The sequence below is a fragment of the Silurus meridionalis genome, chromosome 29 (genome assembly GCF_014805685.1).
Source record: "Silurus meridionalis isolate SWU-2019-XX chromosome 29, ASM1480568v1, whole genome shotgun sequence".
Taxonomy (NCBI): domain Eukaryota; kingdom Metazoa; phylum Chordata; class Actinopteri; order Siluriformes; family Siluridae; genus Silurus; species Silurus meridionalis.
The window spans coordinates 2,114,093-2,135,187 of record NC_060912.1 but is presented as its reverse complement, the minus strand read 5'-3'; the positions used below and the strand labels follow the sequence as shown (position 1 = coordinate 2,135,187).

Here is a 21,095-nt window from a genome sequence, read left to right as displayed (position 1 = left end):
TTCTCGCCTACATCAGTACTCTTGTTTCTGAATAAGCTCAAATCTCCACAAGCACACTTTAAAATCTGGTGGAAGATCTTCCCTGAAGGTTATTTTAAGAGCTTATGGGAACTCAATCGGAACTTAATAGGGACTGGGATGTTCAAAAGGTACATACAAACCTAATGGTCAGGTGTCCAGAATTTTTTCCATATAGTGTATTTTATATTGCAATCTCATTCATCGTGGATGATAGAAAAAAAACCTCTGACAATACATTTCCTATATATATATATATATATATATATATATATATATATATATATATATATATATATATATATATATATGTGAATGTTGTGCATGTTTGAGCAGGGAGATCTTAACCAGCCACTCCAGCAATCCTTCTTAGTTGAATCTGGGGAATTAAACCTCCTGAGGGACACCGAGGTTAATACAAAGCGTACACAGTGTTCCCTTGTGAGCTTTACCGAGCACGGTGGCAACATTTATAAATACAACGGATCGCAAGCTAAAAGCTTTTTTGATCATTATAAAACAATGCACAATGCTGCATCTTCCCATATGTGTATTCTGTAGCTATCTGGAGGCAAATCTAACGGAAATCTGGAGGTAGCAAATACAAACCAGCACCTAGTCGACAACAGGATGAACGCAAACGTCATCTTGTTGTGTTATTATGTACCGGATTCGAGAGGATCCGATAAAAAAATTTGATTGCATACCTGCTGCTTGCGGTTTCATCGCACACTTCATAGCAGGTACAGTTAAAGAAACTATTGTCTTTGGTATATATGTGTAGCCCCGCTAGGGTTATTAATATGTTGTAATGCAGGTAGTCGTAGCCTTACGAACACGATTTGGTCGTAAGTAGAGTAGGCTATATGTACAGTACTGTGAAATGATGTCGGAAGCTGGTAAAAAAATTACGTACGCCGCGGCTAGCGATTGTGGTCGAATGGTCATAAGTTGCATAGGTCGTAAGTCGACGACTACCTGTCCCCTTATTTCCTATTTATAGGGGTATTTACTGTATAAGGCTTTGAAGCAAACAGTGTTAAACAATAAATGCGTGGCCTATTCTTATACTGGTGTATTTCCCCTTTAAGAGTTCAATTATAAAGTTTGGCAGTGGTTCACAATGCGTCTGTTTCTAGCAGGTTTGAGTCGTAGTCTGGTGGAAAGACACCTCCGGGCACAAAAAGGGTTCAGTTTAGGTTTTTATGGGTGACTCTGTACAAGAGTTGATTTGTGATTTGCTTGTTGCTAAACGTAGCATGGAAACATTTATTGTCGAGAGCATTTGGTTTGACTGGTTTATCACAGTCACTGCATTTAGCTTATTAGAGGACTTGGCTAAGCAGAACCAGTAGTGGATATGACTCTGCACCCCACGAGGCTTGGGGTATCATCGGCATGGTGAGAAAGAATGGTGCGGGCGTTTGACCGAGGGACCAGGAAATTCGTGTCGCCTGCTAGTAGGAAATCGCAGATTTTAGTCGCCATGAATGGCATTCAGGTGATCGGTTTGCTTTTGTTTTGCTCATATGAGTGAAGAGGCCATTTGTTCTTTCACGGCCCCAATGCGCCCAAGCACCGATTGCAACAGGTTCGAGCCTTGAATGCGAAGTGGGCTCATACTGGTACATTGGCTGTTGTAATATCTCATGTTTTATTGACCACAAGTGAAGTTTGGTGCTCTTTATTATTATTTGTGTTGTGAAAAGGACCTGAGATAAACGTAGGGACCTGATTTCCTCTTTTTATGTTTGTTTGTAAGTTTAAATTACGTTTTGTTGCTTCTGATTGTGTTCGAGTGCCCATTAACCTCAGATTATTACACACTGGGGCTATGGTAACTAAATGGGGTAATAGTGGGGGGACTAATATTAAGTCAAAAGGCACACAGTTAGAACCCGGTGCTCTGCCAGTGAGGGCTGGAGAGCTACATATGTTTTATGGTGTAGTGTCTAAAGACCACCACCACATGACCACCTGATCAGCTACTTTTTAAGAATAGCCCTTATTTGTAACATATACGTTACAGTAAAATTGTTCACATATTCCAGCGATTCTTTTAAGATGCTGGAGTCAGCCATGTTACAGTACCCCTAGAGCACACTTGAACCACCAACCTTCTGAACAGCAACCCCCAAAGACTTAATCACTGAGCTACACATTCCAAAGGTAGTAGAATCTACTGTGAATTTACAAAGTTGCTGGGCTATTGGTTATATTTCCTAAATTCCCCAGATGAATTTTCCATGAAAGTTTCTGGACATTTTCCACCCCTTTGCAACCCTACTTATGACCAAACAAAATGGTTTTGTTTGAACATGACAGTTTATATACAGTTCCTGGAACATTCCTGCAACGTTTCCCAAATTTCCTAGATGAAGTTCCCATAGAACATTTCCTGGAAATTAACTGGAAATTTCCAGCCCCTAGTGCATAGTCATGTGTGTGTTATATTGAATGAATACGTGGTGTAATCCTGGTCAGAATTACAAAGGATTAGCGCGATCTCGGATACGGAGACTATTCCGTTCCTGTCTTCTCCAGGAACCTAGTGAAGTTGAGGATAAGATCAAAATGCCCGACTGTCACAAGGCATAGGCTCAGGATTATTATAGTAATTACCAAAGCATAATCTCTATCCTCTGCACTTTCTCAGGCGCCATTAGAACCACAATTACTGCTTTGTCAGAGTTAACCGTGTGAGAGATTACAGGACGTGCCTGATATTTTCGCTGAAAGCCTGGACTCTGCTTCTTCGCCCTCATTAGGGACCCAAACGCGAACGTCATTAGACATTCGGGATCGGGATCGCGATTGCTCGGTCGCGACGCGAGTTTCAGGGTGGCACGGTCCAGGCAAGGCTTTGAAAAATGAGATACGGCGCAGCCAGCACGTGAACGAACTAGGAGTGAACGTGTGTGAAGTGCTCGGGAAGATTAACCCTGGGAGTCGGTAATTGTTTTTAAAGCTTAATGACGGAAATCCCCTCTGGAAACAAGAATGTAAGAATTGCGCATGACGTCTCTTGCTGCTTTTTTTAACAGACCGTAAAAGATTCAGCAGCTTTTCAAACAGGAAGGAGCACCGATCTCTGTCTTCTGAGGATGTGAATTAAAACCATTGCTATCGGATGTATTTTGCATGTGTCAGTGTCAGTATTTCTTCTCTGAACTTGTCTGGAATTATTCCATTTTGAGGAATCCATGCTTTCTGACCAGCATTTTTCAACTTACTTGGATGCCCTACATCGTTTTATTGAAATATAAAGGATAGAAAAGTTCTCTAATGAATACGAAAATGGAGAAAAAAAAACTTCAGGATGCACTTTTATTCGAAAATAATCAGCTTCTGGGGTGGTAAGAATCACTCCTACCACCTTGTCTTGCTTATTTTCCTATAACGGCAAGCCCTGTTGTGTTTTATTCCCTCCTTAATCACCAGCATTGCCACCGACCAGAGAAAACGATGCAGAAGAAACAATTAAATAAGAAACCTAAATCTTTGAGGAACTTATTAACTGGTTGCTTTGAGATCCTAATGGGACACTAAATGCACACTTTATTAAAGGCGGACGCACTCCGGAGTAAACACTTTAACACGTAGATAGAAGACTCATAAACATAAATATGTTCCGTTCTACAAATTCGGGTGTAAAGATTTTTGCCTTTGGCTAAAGCCTGATTAAATTAGATTTAGATTGTCCAAATAGGACAACACATCTTCAGGGTATATATATATATATATATATATATATATATATATATATATATATATATATATATATATATATGTTGTTCATTTTGGATAATCAGGATCTAATTAATTCAGGTTAAAAAAAAAAAAAAAGGGCAAAATGACGATATAGAAGGATGAACTTTAATAACATTTAGTAGACATTATAACAGCCTCGAAAAGTCTGAAAGAGAAGTCCACAACCATTGGGACCCTGGAGGAGTAGATACCAAGTTACTAGAAATTTACATAGGCTATGATTACAGGAAACGGCATTTCCACACTCGGAACAAGTTCGGCTCATTATTAACATAAGTTCGAACGTTTAACAATGAATGCAGTTGCTATGGAAACACATTTTGACAGTTAACTAAATGTTGCTAGGGTAAAGGAACAACGTTCTGATCTAATTTACATGCATTAAAGATACATTAAAGATATATATAAAGCAGCTACCGAAGCGATTCAGTACGATTCAATGCAATACGGTGCAAAGGGGAAAATGGTACAGATAGATCGCTTTTATGTCTTTGGTTCAGCTAATCATCAATTTAATTAAGCACGTTCTGACTTCTAACGCATGGCCCCCTTTCACAAAAACGCTTTTGTAAACCAGCGTTCTTTTCCTGTTCTGTCTCCAGCAAGTCACAGCTCTACCTCTGCCATGTTAATCTGTATTCTATGTGATTCTCAGGATACGCCTCGGTCTCCTTGATGTTGCGATCAAAACGTATGATCAGATCAAAGATTTTAAATGAAAGGATGTAAATGTTATTTACGTCTATTTACAATCCACTAATCGGCCATTCTTGTAATTTTTTTATTATTATAATGCTTGTAAAATATATATATATATATATATATATATATATATATATATATATATATATATATATATATATATATATATATATAAGTATTGGGTCACCTGGTCATAAGTACGGTATGTGGTTTTTGAGAATTGCTCTTATATTTTCCTCCACTCCTCTGGGAAGATGTTCCACTAGATTTTAGAGTGTGCTTATTAATATTTGTGTTCATCAGCCACAAAGTTGTTATGAAAGGCAGGTACTGATGTAGGTGAGGAGACCTAGGTGCAGTCAGCATTCACATTCATCCCAAAGGTGTTCAGTAGGGATGAGATCAGAGCTCTATAGCAGGTCACTCAAGATCTTCCTCTCCAAATCATGTAAACCAGATCTTCAAGGAGCTCACTTTGTGCACAGAGGCATTGCCATGCTGGAACAGGTTTGAGTTTTTAAGTTCAAGTGAATGCAAAATTTTATTAGAGCACATCTAAAAGACGTCCTGTTCAATTGAGGGCCTTCGGGTTTGTGGGAACAGTTAGGAAAAGAACCACATATTACCAGAAAGGTCAGGTGTCCCAATACTTTTGATAATATAGTGTATATATATGTATTTATTTTGCCTATAGATCAAAATTTTTATAATTAATTGCTGAGAACATGTGACCCTGAAATGCCAATGCAACAAGTGAAAAAGGACCACACTTCCCAAGTGCCACTTCACCCACCCCCCTCTTTCCATCCCTTCCTAGGTATTCCCTGCCCCCAAAAACCTCATGGTTTAGACTCTTACCTTGAACATGGCTGTGGCAGGGTCCCTGCTATACCTATCTATGGTGTGGAACTTGGTGGAGTGGTTGAGTTCATGGTAGAGCTCTGAGTGTCTTTTGCGAGTGTGCATCACTTTCTGGAAGGAAGGTACAAAAAAAGCAACAAAACAAAAAATAAACAGAATAAAAAGCAAAGAAGGGGGTGATGGTGGTGGAGAGACAGACTGGGAGGCGGGGTATGGAGCTGGCACGATTGGCCAACTGTTCAAAAAGTACAATGTTCTATTGTTTTCTGAAACACTGAGTAAATGGCAATGGAGTCAGGGCCACAGCAGGGTTTCCTTGGACAGCGGCATTCTCTATAGGGGGGCACGATATTTGTTTGCCCCCCAGAGTCGTGATTTAATTAGATTTGGTTTTACAGCTAATAGACATGGCTGTTTGCCATAAAATTTAGATCAACCTGGGTCAAATCTTGCTATGATTTCAGACACCAATAAAATTTAACACCGTGACCTCGTAACAATATCTTGCCAATGGATACTGTAACGGCAAGGGTTGCCAGGTATTATGCACCAATTATCTTTTTCCTTTGCAGGCAGAAACACCATGCAGCGCTGTCCGTGATGGAAGAAGTAATGCAACTAAAAGCAACTGGCTTTGTTAGTAACATACCTTTTGCTCGAGAGGATGCCTCCATTTTGGAAAAGCAAAACTCCAGCCATTTGGTTTAAAAAAAATAAATCTTGATTTTCAGGATTCGAGTCCTTTGCATGGTTACAACGCAAGCAGCGTCCAATCTGATATTGACTAGAGGTTTGCTACATTCCAGAGCATTAGTCATTCTCCGGGAGGCTTATTTGCACACTCTTACTAATCACGAACTCGTAGCCCAGTGTTTCCGCGGCCTTGACTTTTTACAGCAAATCCAGGGTTTGTCTGGCGCATGAAAAGGCCGCGTCAGTTTTGTTTTGAATCCACGAGATTGGAATCGAGGCTGATGAAACACTGAGCGACTCTACCATGAATTGAATGGCTACTACTCTGAATGACAAAATGCAAAAAGAGGTTACAAGCACTAAAGCAGCAAGGCCATCGGGTCCTCTAGACAGCAATCGAACCAAAAAAAAAAGAAGCACAAACACTAAGCTGGGGTAACAGGGGGGGTACGAGATCTTACCTCAAAGTCCAGCTCAGAGTACCGTACTCTTTTCCTCTGGGAAAGACGGGAAGTGGAGAAAAGACATGATAAATTACAGCAGTATGTCAGGAAATAACCTAGGAAAATGCCCTAATAACCAAACCCGGGTGAATGTACATTACACTGTTGGTGACATTTTCTATTTTAGGCTGGTAAACAATTTTGGGCAAAAGAAATATGACAATGTAAATAATTGAAGTATTGAATATTGCTTAAGGATGAAATAAGTATGGAATGGCTAAAGACTAGAATAGAGTACAAAACACCAACACAAAAAAGAAGAACCTGCAAAATCATTAGACTGTATATGCAAAAGCTCCCTGAGATCTCTTTTATACTTTACAGTGAAACTGACAAAATCGCTAATACTCACATAACGGCAGTTCATTAATTCAAAATACATATTACAAAGTGTCAAATAAGACAAAGTAAACTAATTATACTGTGTGTTAGCAGTGTTTACCTACATTTCAGTTTATAATATAATTTGTGAATAAAGAGCGCTGTTTACCGGAGATTAGGTCTGGAATCATCTCAGTAATCCTGGATATTTGTTAGAAAAAGCGTAGTTTGTGTAGCTGTTCATACACGACCCCGTATTTACCTTAACCAATGCAAGACTTGCATTTTAATTTACATTTTAATGTAAGCTGGGGCGATGCATTTGTGCAAATAATGCTTTTACACTTATAATAAAGCGCTCTTCGAAGGTTCTTTGGATATTCCAAGAGACACTTTATACCACATCTCTCTCTCTCTCTCTCTCTCTCTCTCTCTCTCTCTCTCTCTCTCTTCATTAGTATATGTCCACATTTACCATCAAGCATCAGGAAGAAGCACTTATTCATATGTCTGAGCAGGTATGGTGTTAAGAGTCTTGCTCGGGGACCAGGTAGTGGCAGTTTGTGTGGCTGGGATTTGAACACACAACCTTCAGATCCAAAAGTTCAATGACTTAGTTACCACAGAGTAGCATCTGGTAACATTTTGTCTGTACCTGTAGACTTTGCCAGGAACGGTTGCCAGGTTTGTAAAGAAATCAGTCAAATAACGAGTCCATGCACATTGATTGATTTTGATTTTTCCATGAATGACTCTCAAAGCTTACCTTTAAAAAAAGCTGCAACTTGTCAGGAAGGCCGTAAAATAAAGTAAAACCCGGAAATGGGGCAGTTCATATTAAATTAAATTTGATTTTCATTGTGCAGAGTATCAATAAACTGCAGTGTTTTGCATATCCTAGTTTATCAGGAAGCTAAAAGCAGAGTGCAGGGTCAGTCATATGGGCTACATCACCCTTGAAGCAGATAGGGATAAATCCCTTGCTTTAGAGGTCCAACTGTGGCTGTTTGGCAGTGCTGAGGCTTAAAACTCATAACCTTATGATTGGAAACCAGAACCACCACGTCTGCCATATATCAGAGCGCTCTAAACACCAAATATCCACCATATACGTATTTAATAGACCAGGCTAATACTTGTTTAAGATTTATATTTTAGTTATCAGAATTTCATTGTTTTATTGTCCTCAGTTTCGGGGTTCCATCATTTCCGAAGCATAGCAGTTTAAATTACATAGAAAAATTATTTCAGCACCACAAAGTGCACAAATTCCACACCATGCTGGAAGACATTCGAATTGTCTATTGACTGAACGTGCCAAGAACAGCATCTGATCATCTGTGATGAGGAAGTAAACCGGTATCTTTCCTCCTCAGCCCACTTAAATATAATCTTAATGTATATATCGCACTGAAACTGAAATCTTTAACCTTAAAGATATATATATTTGTTAAACCTGTCATGGCAATTAATTTAATTGATCAAAGTGCACTAACAGCCATTAGACACGCACCAGCAGAAAACGAGGTGGGTGTGTGCCGGATTGGCGGGTATTCATTTGCATATTAATAGTGTTCGGATTTCTCATTAATTGCGAGTTCATTTTCAGATTAAATATTAAAATGTATAAGGAGCAAAATGTAGAAAAATGGGACTAAAATGAGAAAAAATAAAAGATATTCACAGTTATTTATTTAGTTTTTTTTATAATATGTTTGTTCTGGCATCAAGTGTGTTAATCAGAAGTACATTTTGAAAAAAGATGAAAAGCAGGATTTAAAAAAATATATATTTCCATTGCTTGCTTTGTGTGCAGGACACCCCCCCAACCACACACACACACACACACACACACACACACACACACACACACACACACACACACAGACACACACACGCCCAAAGAGAGGTAGGAATTGATGATTTGTACCAATAGAATTTTGAAATATAACAATATTTTAATTATGATGATTCTCAGAAAATGTAATAAAAAAGCTCAAACTAAAATAAGCTGATTTTTCTAAATGACAAATGACCTTTACTTTTATATTTTAATGCACCCATAAGGCTAAAAGCATTTTTTGTTTCAACTTTCTGAATTCCTACTGTGGGATGATCTTTAATTAATGTCTCTTACACAATATGATATTTTTCAAGTAGAAAAAGTGTTAGCATCCCATGTGACCCATGTTAAACGAAATATACTTGGTGAACACCAGGTACATCTTTTGGCATTTTATATATATATATATATATATATATATATATATATATATATATATATATATATATATATATATATATATATAAAACACACATGGATGAAGAAATACACACTTCAGGACCGGACAGGGCTATTTTGGAGGCCAGGGGAGGTTATGACAGTAGCTAGGTGAGAAGTACAAAGATCTAACCAACTATCTGTCTGGGTTATTAAACAGATAACAATATGATGGTTTAAGATTTAATTCTATTAAAAGTTCACTTCAGGAATCTGAATAATTAATCAATATATTCATATACAAGGCTGCTGCTACAGTACCAGACCAGTTTGTATGTACCGGACATTTTCTCCATTTCTGTTTGAAACTATTCCATAAGTTACTGTTCGGTTGTGTCTCAAAATACTATTTTTGCCTCATTATTCCTGTCCTGTCATATCGAATAATCTCTCGCTCCATGCCTGTTGTCCCTACTACCTGTCACCTTTCTGCCATTCCAGTCTCTGCATTCCTGTACACAAGAGTTCAACACTAGAGTCCACTATTGTTTTTTTTTCTTAGCCAACTCCTAATGCACAATAATTGACTTCAGCTAAAAAAACTAACTAATTGTCACATGTTGTGGTTTCCACAGAGGCAAGAATCATACAGTTGGTTTCTGTTTTGGATCCTGTATCAAATCCCTGAGCCATTCCTCACAACATATATTGGTTTGTCTACTTATACCTCTTTGCTTTTATGTGTATTGAAATATATTTAATTACAGATATAGACAAATATGTTGCCACCCATAGAAAACAAAATACAAGAAAAAAGAAATAACCGGATTATAGTAATGCTTTAAACTCGTTGCAATGCAAACTGACAAGCCACAGTGCTTCCAGGAAAATGACAGATGAGACGACATTGGAACTTTTTCAACGAAGCACATCAACTCGATTATATTTAAAGAAAATAAAACATCTGTGTTTTAGGGCTGCGTTTGGCATTGGAAATCTTGAATCTATGTAGGATTTTGCTCCTAAATCCATGAAAGAATCCCCTTTTGGCCATTAATGCAAGCGTTTTCAGACATTTCAGTGTTGTTTTTAGTCCCCATTTGCATTTATAGTAAGTTCCAGTCTTCTGGGAAGATGTTCCAGTGCATTTAATTCTCCAAAGACATACTGTTTACTTGTGTGCCACGAACTTTGTGGTAACAGTTAGATATAAATTTCAACCCTGTTAAACAGCATCAGTTCCTGATGAGCACAAATCTTTAGATACGCACTAAAATGTACTGAAACATCTGCCCAGAGAAGTGTAGATTATTACCAGAGCAAATATAGAACCTGATGCTCATTAATCACATACCTATCTTATGGTCAAGTCTCCACAAACCTTTGCTTGTATAGTTACATATATAGCTACATATGGCTACAAAAAAACTGTCTACAATCATTTTGAACAAATCAGAACTTGTTTTGAAACGTATCCTCTGACCAGTTGGAAAGAACATCAGACCACACAGAGAAGCATGGTGGTGGTAGCATCATGATATACAGTAGGACTGCTTCTATGGAAACAATTCTATGGCATTACACCCATTATAGAAAATAGAAACAGATGATTAGAATAGAAACTAGAGAAGACTTTCATCTCATCAGTCAAAACTCTGGGGAGGATATGGGCATTTCTACAAGACAAATAAGTCAAGAAAAAGCTTGCAGAAATGAATTCCGCACAGAAAAAAAGGAATGGAGGATTTTTGAAATGGCGCATTAATCAGAGAGCCCTTTTGTAACCTTGGGGAATTCAAGACAGTTTGCCAAAAAGGAATTATCCAAAATTGAACCACAGTGCTGCAAAAAACCTAATTACTTGTTACTGTAGATGTCTCAAAGCTGTAATTGCCAAGGACGGTTTTGCACCGAAGTACAAACGCTGGTAATTTGTGGTGTCTGAATACTTATTCCTGCCAATTGATTTATTTATTTTTGATTGATCTTTATCTTTGTGCCTTCAATTTCTTGTAAATGTAATAAATCATAAAATGCCAGAATTCTTACTCACTGTACGTCTTCAAGCTTGGGATGACTACCACGATTCCTGGTTTCAAACCTCATCCGGGATTATGATCAGGGATTATTATTTTTGACCCTATTGGCCATGGAATTCAATGATGATTCAAGCTTGGGCTTGAAAATAAAACATAGCGATTTACATTTGTCTCATTCATACAACTGAGCAGCTTTAGGGTTAAGGGCCTTGCTCAGGGGCCCATCTTTGTTTTGGCTGGGACTTGAACTCACACCTATTGGAGCCAAAGTTCAATTCCTTAACCACTAAACTAAAGTACCACCTCCATATTTGCTGAGGGGTATACAAGATAGCTCATGGTTGGCTCCAACCCCTTCCTGATCCCTTTACAAAAAAGAAATCCACTCAATGCATGGTGCCCCTTTGCACTGCATATACCCCATGTTTGCACCCATGCAAGCACCAAACATGTGTACTTGCAACCCGTTTCTCCCCTACACAGCCACACTAAAGGTGGATGAACTAAAAAGAGCCAAAATCCAGACAAGTCCTCTAAGTGGTTGTGTAATTTGTCCATAAAACTTTATGATAATTGGCACTCTATTAAATGCTAGCTTTCATTGACTTATATAGCATTGACTGTAGCTCTTGTTTTTGCTACGGGATGTATCATCGATTACAGCCAAAGGGTCTTTAACCCCCCCTTTGAACTAATCTTTGATTCGCAAAATCACCTGTAAGGCAAACCTGTAATTAAAGCTGGCCTTGTCCCAATTTAAAGAGGACACCAAAGTGGCAAGAAAATGGGGTACTTACTTCCAGGGAGCCAGCTGAGACGTTGGTGTTGGTGTTGGCATTGTTGGCACGCAAATTGCGGGGCAGGGTCCTGGTGCGTTCCGCCTTGCCAGAAGTGAAGATCTGCCTGATGGAGGGCCGACTTTGCTTCACCTGCAGCGTGTGGGCACTGGAGAGACCAGGGACCTGCTTGATAGTCCCATAGGATCGGTTAAGACTGACACTAACGTGGTCCACATTAGCAAAGTCCGCTGGATATGGCTCACTCTCAGCCGGGTGAAGAGTCATGGGTGAAGGGGGTGGAGGAAAAGGTGGGTCATCCACACTAATATTGAGAGGTTTTTCCTCTTTCGGAATGGGATTGGGCTTGAGGCTCACCGTCCGCCGTGGTAGTACCATGTAGTCCTCTTCACCACCACCTACACTGCTTGCTGGATCAGTTGCAGCAGTAGACGACCGTGCCCAACTCAGTGCACTCTCGGTGCACAGGTAGACTGGTGCTGAGCGTTGATGCTGGCCCTGTTCCACGTTGATCTCCTTTTTGCGGGGTGTCTCGTTAAGCTCGTTTAACGCCCCCAGAGTGGACACTTGTGCCAGAAGGTTGGGTGGGGGGATGTTGCCAGGCAGACTGCTAAAGTTGAGACCTTCTTGGTGCGTGGCTAACTTCAGATCGTCCTCGTCGTCCAGGGAAATGCGCGACAGAGTGCCCGTGATGCTGGCCGGGTTGCATGTGTTCACCTCCTTGAAGATGACTGAGGGAGCGAGAGCAAGAAAGAGAGACAGAAAAAGAGAGAGCCCAGAAAGAGAAAGAGGGGGACAAGAAAGAGAAAGTGCACACAAAGGCAGGAAGAGAGGAAGAGACAGAAGCAATGGTCGAGTGCACAAGACAAAGACCGCAAAAAAAGCGCAACAGCAAAAAGTGGACAATGGAAGAAAAAAAAGGGAAAAGGATAGATAGGGAGATGTGTATGATAAACAGAAGTTCACAAAGGTCACAACGTTAGCCCGGGTAAGTAGATAGAGGCCGGTGAGGAAAGAAAAAATAATGATGATGGGAAGATGATAGGAGAAGATAAGAGAAAGGAAATGAGCACATTGAGCACCAAGAAATCACAGGATGATGAAAGAAGAAAGGACGCCATATTTCCCCCCCACGGCGTGTTGAATTTGTAGCATGCACGTATGCGAGTATGAAGTGAGGCAGAGTGTTGAGGAAGTTTTCCACAGGACAAAAAAGTCAATAATCCTCCTGGAGGTGAAGCATTCAACATCGTAATAACTTACTATCAGACACGACTCCAAATAAGGCAAATACTAAAAGAATGGTGATGGATATTTTAATTATATAGTATATGGACAAAAACTTTGTGGACACCTGACCATAAGATGTGCAGGAGACACTTTTTAAACATCTGATTCCACATTTAGTCCCCATTTGCTCCTAAACTCTTCTGGGAAGATGTTCCACTCGATTCTGAAGTGTGCTTTTGGATATTTGGGCTCGTTAAGTTGCAAGGATTTTTGTAAAGTCAAGTGTAGGTGAGAAGGCGAGAAGGCAGAATGAGTTCCAATTTATACCAGTGTACAATAGGGTTGAGGTCAGATGTATGTAGAAGTTACTTCAGATCTCCCACTTAACACAATCTATGTAAAGGGCAGTGTCATGCTGGAAAAGGTTTGGATCTCCTAGTAAATGTGAAGGGAACCATGTGGGGAAAACCACAAATGGCTGGAAAAGTCAGGTGTCCCAATGCTTTTGTCAATATAGTGTATTTGAAGATGAATAAAACTAAAAGCAGTAATGATCATTATATCATTTCTACCGTTTTTCTTAAATAAATATCACAAATCTGCTCTATTCTGAAAATTAAAGTGTAAGTTCCGGATCCACTTTAATCAAATCCCTTCTGATGATCCCCTCAGTTTATCTCATGAAACAGTGTTTAGATTAAACAATTACGTTCTTTGGTATCGGTTTATACCCGTAATTCTTTGATACAGGAAAAAGTGCAAGCCAATAGTCTAGTTTATGCTTCGATTGTTCATTGCAGCCCGCGCTCAAACCAATCGAAGCCGAGCCTGAGAAACAGATCTAACATCCCACCCAAGTAATAAAGGTGCACGTCTCTAGGCTTTACCATCCACGCAAATCACGCGTCGTCTTTCGAAAACGGCTTTCGAAAGTATTCTAATTGTAAAGTTTTTTTTTTGTTGTTTGTTTCAAAATTGACCATAAGTTACTGCACCTGCGTCGAATCCGATCCAAAAATTCTGTGGTCTCGATGCAAAAATAAAGCGTTGAAATGGGAAACAAAAGGAAAAGAAAAAAAAACAAGAAAAAATTTTGAAATAAAACTTACATGGATGTCCTCTTTCTGCAAACGACAGGAAGACAAGGTTAGGCAACGTCACTGTTCAGTTATCATACAAATTGACCATGCCAGGGTGTTCATAAAAATAAATAAATAAATAAATAAATAAATAAATAAATAAGTGCAAACTGACAAAGGAACTAAAAAGCAACAGATAAGATAGTGGGTGTGTGAGAGAACGAGATGCTAAAAAAAGAAGCAAAGAGAAAAAAAACGAAAGGAAAAGAAATCCATACCTGTTTGACATGCCAGGTCCACGTCTTTCTCAAAATCGGCCTGCGTGGGAGTAAAGTAAAGAGAGACATATAATTACATTATATAATATAGAACATACCATAACATAATCCACATATTATTTATTTATTTATTTTTTTTTTTTATTTATTAATGCAATGACAAATTGAAGACAAAGCTTACAGGACTACAAAAGACAGGCGGGTACAAATCGTATTTCCATACTGTATTGAATTTCTTTTTCCACGTTAGGCCACGCCCACTCTGGGAGATACAGATATCGAGATATTGGGATCGCTACACAAAAACAGAAGTCGCATATACTGAAATATACATTGTTTGCATAATCAAAGGACTGTCAGTTGTTGAGGAATTCCTGCCTCTGTAGTGCCCCCTCTGGTTTCTTTTTGCGCTTTGACTCTTGGCAATTTTTGGCGATTACGTAAGCAAAATAAGAGCTGCGAGGATGGGTGCGACGGAATCTTGCTGGAAAACAAATAATTTCCGTACATGAAGCATACCAGTGAGATGTCATTCCAAAAGTATTGGGACACCTGACCCGGAAAATCGCTAGCTCACAATTGTGTAGCATAAAACATTCTCTTCACCTGAGCTAGGAGACCCAAAGCTGTTCCAGCACAAAAATTAAGATTTGCTTTATATGGTCTGGAGTGAAAGATCTCTTGCTTCAGAGCTCTGTAACCCTATTGAACACCCTATTTAATGCTGACTGCACCCAGGCCTCTTCACTTCACCTACATCAGGACCTGACTTTGCTATCTGGCTGAAATCTCTACAAGCAAACTCAAAATCACATCGTTCCAGAATTATTGAAATTATTATATAATTAAAAAAGGGACTTAATGTGGATTGGGATTTTTGAAACGATCCCTATACAAATACCCAGGTGTCCATAAACCTTTGCTCATACTCTATAGATGTTAGTGCTGTTGTTATAAGTGAGATATGAATCTGAGTAATATTTGTGTACTCCGTAGATGAGCTCCATACACCGCTTGCATGCAGAAATGAGCGATTTTCTGTGTTGCATGAGAGGCGGATCGAGAGCACAAATGCAGCTGGCGCCTTGACGGAGCGCTAGCGAGCATATTTAAACGAAAAATTTGGGTATCGTAAACGACTCTTTCGCGAGAATGAAAGTCTATCGCAACACCTCCACAATCGACTGCAATACCTGCGAGGAGAGAAACAAAAAAAATGAGAAAAATAATGATCGTTTTAGTAATACGTGTGGAATACGTCGAGCGTACGAGCATATGGCCAGGGGGCACAACGTACGTGCCGATTAGCGCACGTTTTACATTTCCAACGGGTTTATTTGCAAAGGTAATCACACACTAAGTCATGAGTGGTGTATGGACCGGATTCTATTTGAAAGCCAGAGCGCTAGGAACCCGTGGGATCGATGCTAACGCTAAGATTCAGTAATACTGTACGAACATGACTGGTTGCAGCAAATTTGTGAGAGTTACAATAAAAACGCACTTGAATGCACATCGATCGGCGATTATTTAACCTGACATTTGACAATCTTGAAGTAAAAGCCTGCTGACTGCAAGCTAGTTATCTAATTAGCCGGCTAATCCATTCACACTATGCCATTGATTGTGCTCGGAGATCTGCTACTACAGTAAACACACACACACACACACACACACACACACACACATACATATACGTGGTGTAATGTTACCTACGTTCGCATTCATCTGCATGTCTCCCATGCACGATATTACCAAAAGTATTGGGGCGCTCACATTTTCCAGCCGACCTGTATGTCGTCATTTTCCAAACCTTTGCAAACCCAAAGTTTAAGGCGCACAGTTGTATGGGTCGCATTTGGACGCAGCGGCATGATATAGATGTAGATATGCTTTATATGGGTTGGAGACAGTAGAAGATCAAACGCACCCAATCGTATGATGTTTTTAGATGCTGTAACGTGAAATTTCGCCGCCACTTCACTAGACCCTGAAAAAGTGTAAGATCTCCTGCTATAGAGCTTTGAACTCAACCCTATTGAACAGCATTAGCATGCTGAGTGCACTCCTCACCTTCTCACCTACATCAGGACCCGGCTTTTACTGACTGGTTGATCTCAAATATTTACAATTTCCTTCTGTTAATGTTAAATAAAAACACGTCCTTCCAACAATTAGGACAATATTAGCACAAGGATATCTAGGGTCTTATGAGTCTGAGAAGAAAGAAAGAAAGAAAGAAAGAAAGAAAGAAAGAAAGAAAGAAAGAAAGAAAGAAAGAAAGAAAGAAAGAAAGAAAGAAAGAAAGAAAGAAAGAGAAAGAAATGGGCTGTATGCTAGCAAGAGGAAAGGAAGAAAGAAAGAAAGAAAGAAAGAAAGAAAGAAAGAAGAAAGAAAGAAAGAAAGAAAGAAAGAAAGAAAGAAAGAAAGAAAGAGAAAGAAATGGGCTGTATGCTAGCAAGAGGAAAGGAAGAAAGAAAGAAAGAAAGAAAGAAAGAAAGAAAGAAAGAAAGAAAGAAAGAAAGAAAGAAAGAAAGAAAGAAAGAAAGAAAGAAAGAAAGAAAGAAGAAAGAAAGAAAGAAAGAATGAAAGAAAGAATGAAAGAACGAAAGAAAGGGATGTATGCTAGCGAAAGAAAGAAAGAAAGAAAGAAAGAAAGAAAGAAAGAAAGAAAGAAAGAAAGAAATAGGATATATGCTAGCGAGCGAAAAGGAAGAAAGAAAACAATGTCTTTTTGTGGTAACAGTTCGGAGAAGAACCCAAACGTTGCAGCTTGGAAATTCTGGAGCCTGAACCACGAGACTGAAGTGTCTGACTGCAAACTACATTTAAGAAGGAATCCTCGGATCAGACTGTATGAGGAAGAGTTGGCGAGTACAAATTTATAAAAGAGTTTAATGCTGACGCTAATTACGGCAGTTTTAAAGCATCTGTCAAATCAGCGACTGTGCGTCTGTGAGGTATTTCCCCATGAAGCTTGTCCTTTATTTGATGTAAATCCGACTTGATGTAATCCTATTACACAGTTGTCTCCAGCTTGATATATGATAATTAGGCAACAGTAGTAATGTTTGAGCTCGCGACTTTTTACGATCACTCTGCCATGAATTTCCTTTAGCCTGCATCCACTGTACATCACCGCGCAAATCAGGGTGAAGCATGTTAAACCCCACGTGATCGAAGTTATCTCTCGGTAGACTCGAGCGAGGCTTATCGTTCCGCGGAACCGTTATTAAAGATGTTCGCAATAATAACATGACCTTCATCTACCGTGTTAGCGTAGCTTTAGACGGCTTTAGAAACTGATCGCCACCGGATACAGCATTTGAAACGGTTCGCTCGCGCCCGCTAGCGTGGAAGGTCCCACCGATCACTCGTTTTCATTAGCATTTAGCGCTTTTAACATCCACGTTTCACTTGCGCTCCCGTGATCGGCCAATCACGGAACTAGCTGTTCGATCATTCAGATAAAGGTCAAGGGCTTCACATCAAACATTCGAGCGGGAATTGATGGTCGTTGGTGCCAGACACGCTGGTTCAAGCTTTCCGAAGGAAAATGTTTCGAGAGTTGACTGGAACCGTGTTGAGCAGAAAAGACTCAGAATACGGCATGTATTAAACCTTGAGGCAGAAGACAGCATCGGGTTCTTCTTCAGGAAGTCGAGACGGTTGATGAAGTTTGGAACATTTTTGGTCCACCTAGCCAAAGAAATCTTGATTTCTGTTCCAGAATGCAGATGGAAGTCCACCATGGATTGGTGATGGATTCATGGAAGTGCACAGCTCTATGTCCTGATTGGTTGCCTGCATGAAGTTCCATCCTTGTTCCTCGGCTGTGGTTTTTACATTGATTTCTTCAATGTGAGACGTTTATATGCGTTTTAGGGATAATTGAGACACGACTTTTCTAGCTGTATGTTGTTCTTCCCCAAACTCCTACCACAAATTTGCAGACACACAATCGTATAGGACATATTTGCATCCTTGCATCCTTCCAAACCTGTTCCAGCTCCATTAAGCTATGCTTTACAATGGTTTGGAGTGGAAGATCTCCTAGATCTCCTGCTATTTTGCTCGGAACCTTCGTCCTCCTCAGCTCATCAGTACGTCGCGTTAGTAACCGGCTGAATGAGTCTCAAATCTCCATCACACTCCAGAATCCAGTGGAACATCTTTCCAGAAGAGTGGAGGTTCTTATAGCAGTAAATGTGAAATAGATGTTCTAGAAGCGTATACACATTTTTTTTGTCCGTGTAGTGTATATTTTATTTATATATATGAATGTCTAGGAAAAGAAATTGTCTTTAGCGGTTCAAAAAAAGGGTTTTCAGTGATATATTGAATGCCTGATTGTATTTCAGTCCTGGCATTGCGTGATGGGTGGTGAGGGCATGGGAATAGATGATGATTATGCCTGTGGATATGGCTGTCAAAAAAAAAAAAAGGAATAAAGGGGAGAAGAACACCGAGAGCTCTCCTTGACTGGAGTCATTTCGAAGGTAAATATATCATCCCCATTATATCTAGCGATCTGGCCTATTGAAGGAAAAAAAAAAAAAGCAATAACACAAAAGCGAAAATCGAGAAGAACGGAGGGAGAAATAGCACGGATAGCACCGTGGCTGCTGAATACGAAAAGGGTGATAATGGAGGGCCTTTTAGACGGTAAAAGAAATAAATAATCCGGAACGTTCTTTATTACGGCTTGAAATTTTTCAGGTCAAGTGAAGTGTATGGAAAGGATGAAGGTGAAATGAGATGCTATTCACCATGATCTGCACCTGGCCATTTTTGCAGGAGTCGGGCGAGTTTTCGCTGTCGTCTTTACAGCCGCCCATTCGACAGCGCACAGCGTCCTGGACCTGAGAAAGAAAAGAGAGAGAGAGAGAAAGAAAGACAGATTATACTCGAGTTCGAGCTCTAGTATGAGTTCCAGAATCCTGTTTATAGCTTAATATGAGCCGAATCTAAAGTGTTCTGCTGTTGTCGAAAAGTTTTCTGATGTTTTTTCGAAATGCTTTTCTGCTCACCAGGGTCTTAAAGAGTGATGATTCAAGTCACCATATTCTTCCTGTAAACTTGATCCGGACTGAACCATCTCCTTTGTGAGATCTACATTGGATTTTTCTGCTTTCTAGATGTTATCATTCTGTATAAAATCCTGCGGTGGTCCACGACTATGGATTTACACATCAGAATCGTCCAAATTATGTGTTACATTTATTTGCGTTACTGCAATTTAGTAGGTTTTTTTTGTTTTTAATCTGAATTTTTACTTTTAGTTAGGTATGTATTGCACCCATTTACATTTTAAATCACATCTGTTACTGAGAAAACAATAAATATTTAAAATAATGCAATGGGGGAGAGGGTGGGGGTCACACCCCCCGGAAACGACTGTACTGATTGGTTGTTGGGCAGAGAAGACAAAACAGACGCCAGTGATGCAGAGCCGAATTAAAAATTGCTTAATGTTTTGAAAATTAATTTTTTTTCTTGCTGCCAAAGTGAATAATTCAAATAAAATAAAAATTATTTATCATTTTTTTGTGTTTTTGCACTTTCATTTCCCATTTTCTATTTGTAACAAGATCCTCCCACAACCCCCCCCCCCCAAACCCCTGCTTTTAATACTTTGAGTGCATATTAAATGAGCTACTTTTTACTTTTACTTTTCGATTTTTAGACCTGTAGCTGTAAGTAAAACGTCATTATAGTAACAGTACTTTTACAAACCACACACAAACAACTTTTCGAATAAAGGGACCTAAAACCGCCTGCCGTGTGATAGACGAAACGGTTCGTTCCATCTTTTTCAATTTGAAATAAAAGGCAATGTGGACGAACGTTCGTAAAACGATTCCACACGACATTTCAAGAAATAGAAGACAATGTATTAAAAACACGGTGAAGAAACCCCAAAAAATGTAAAGAGGAAATAAGAGCAGAAAGGCCGCACTGCAGACTGCATTTTGCGTAGCGGTGATTCGAATGTTTTGGAATGAGATTAATACAGAATCTTCCAGACAGTGTTAAATATTTAAATCTCTGACATCTAAAATGCTCCTGTGTTTATTTACGCAAGTTAAACATATTTATTACTTCTAACATTTTTATTTACAGCATTATAATAAAAACCTGAACTGTATATCAACTTATTGGGAGAAAACCACCTGTAGTTCTATGTGAAATCAGATATTGAGCACCCCCATATAACCAAATGGTACGATCCTCATATTTGCAGCAAGATTCGACTGAGAGATTGTTAGTCGAATCAGACGACTCCTAGAGAAGTATCGAATCTTCGACTATTCAGGATCACTTCTAATAAACTCATAAATCACATTTCCACCAATGATTTCAGGCAATGCACTTTTTTTCACGTTTTTGTCGTATTTACAGCCATGAGTTCTTACTTGGAAACCATAATGACCTTTATGTAAAACAAGTTTCCCGTCTGATGATCGACCGCAGCACATGGACACACTGCATAAAACCAATATTGATACAGAAAAAATTGGCCTGGAGGATTTCATAGATTAATATATATGAATTCCTGAAAGAGGAGTGTCCGGGTTTAAT

General features: G+C 39.3%; 1 protein-coding gene across 8 annotated transcripts in view; it reads right to left on the bottom strand.

Moving 5' to 3' along the window:
• Positions 1 to 21,095, bottom strand: part of adgrb2 (adhesion G protein-coupled receptor B2) — a 333,861-nt gene that overhangs the window by 23,416 nt on the left and 289,350 nt on the right. For 5 of the 8 annotated variants that reach the window (XM_046843925.1, XM_046843928.1, XM_046843932.1 and 2 more), the window contains 6 exons: positions 19,283 to 19,375; positions 14,514 to 14,553; positions 14,266 to 14,280; positions 11,927 to 12,657; positions 6,507 to 6,542; positions 5,350 to 5,463 (listed from right to left, as the gene is read on the bottom strand). In XM_046843925.1, the coding sequence (XP_046699881.1) occupies positions 5,350 to 5,463; positions 6,507 to 6,542; positions 11,927 to 12,657; positions 14,266 to 14,280; positions 14,514 to 14,553; positions 19,283 to 19,375 (1,029 nt within the window). The remainder of the gene's footprint in view (positions 1 to 5,349; positions 5,464 to 6,506; positions 6,543 to 11,926; positions 12,658 to 14,265; positions 14,281 to 14,513; positions 14,554 to 19,282; positions 19,376 to 21,095) is intronic. The other 3 variants (XM_046843926.1, XM_046843929.1, XM_046843931.1) reach the window with 3 other exon arrangements.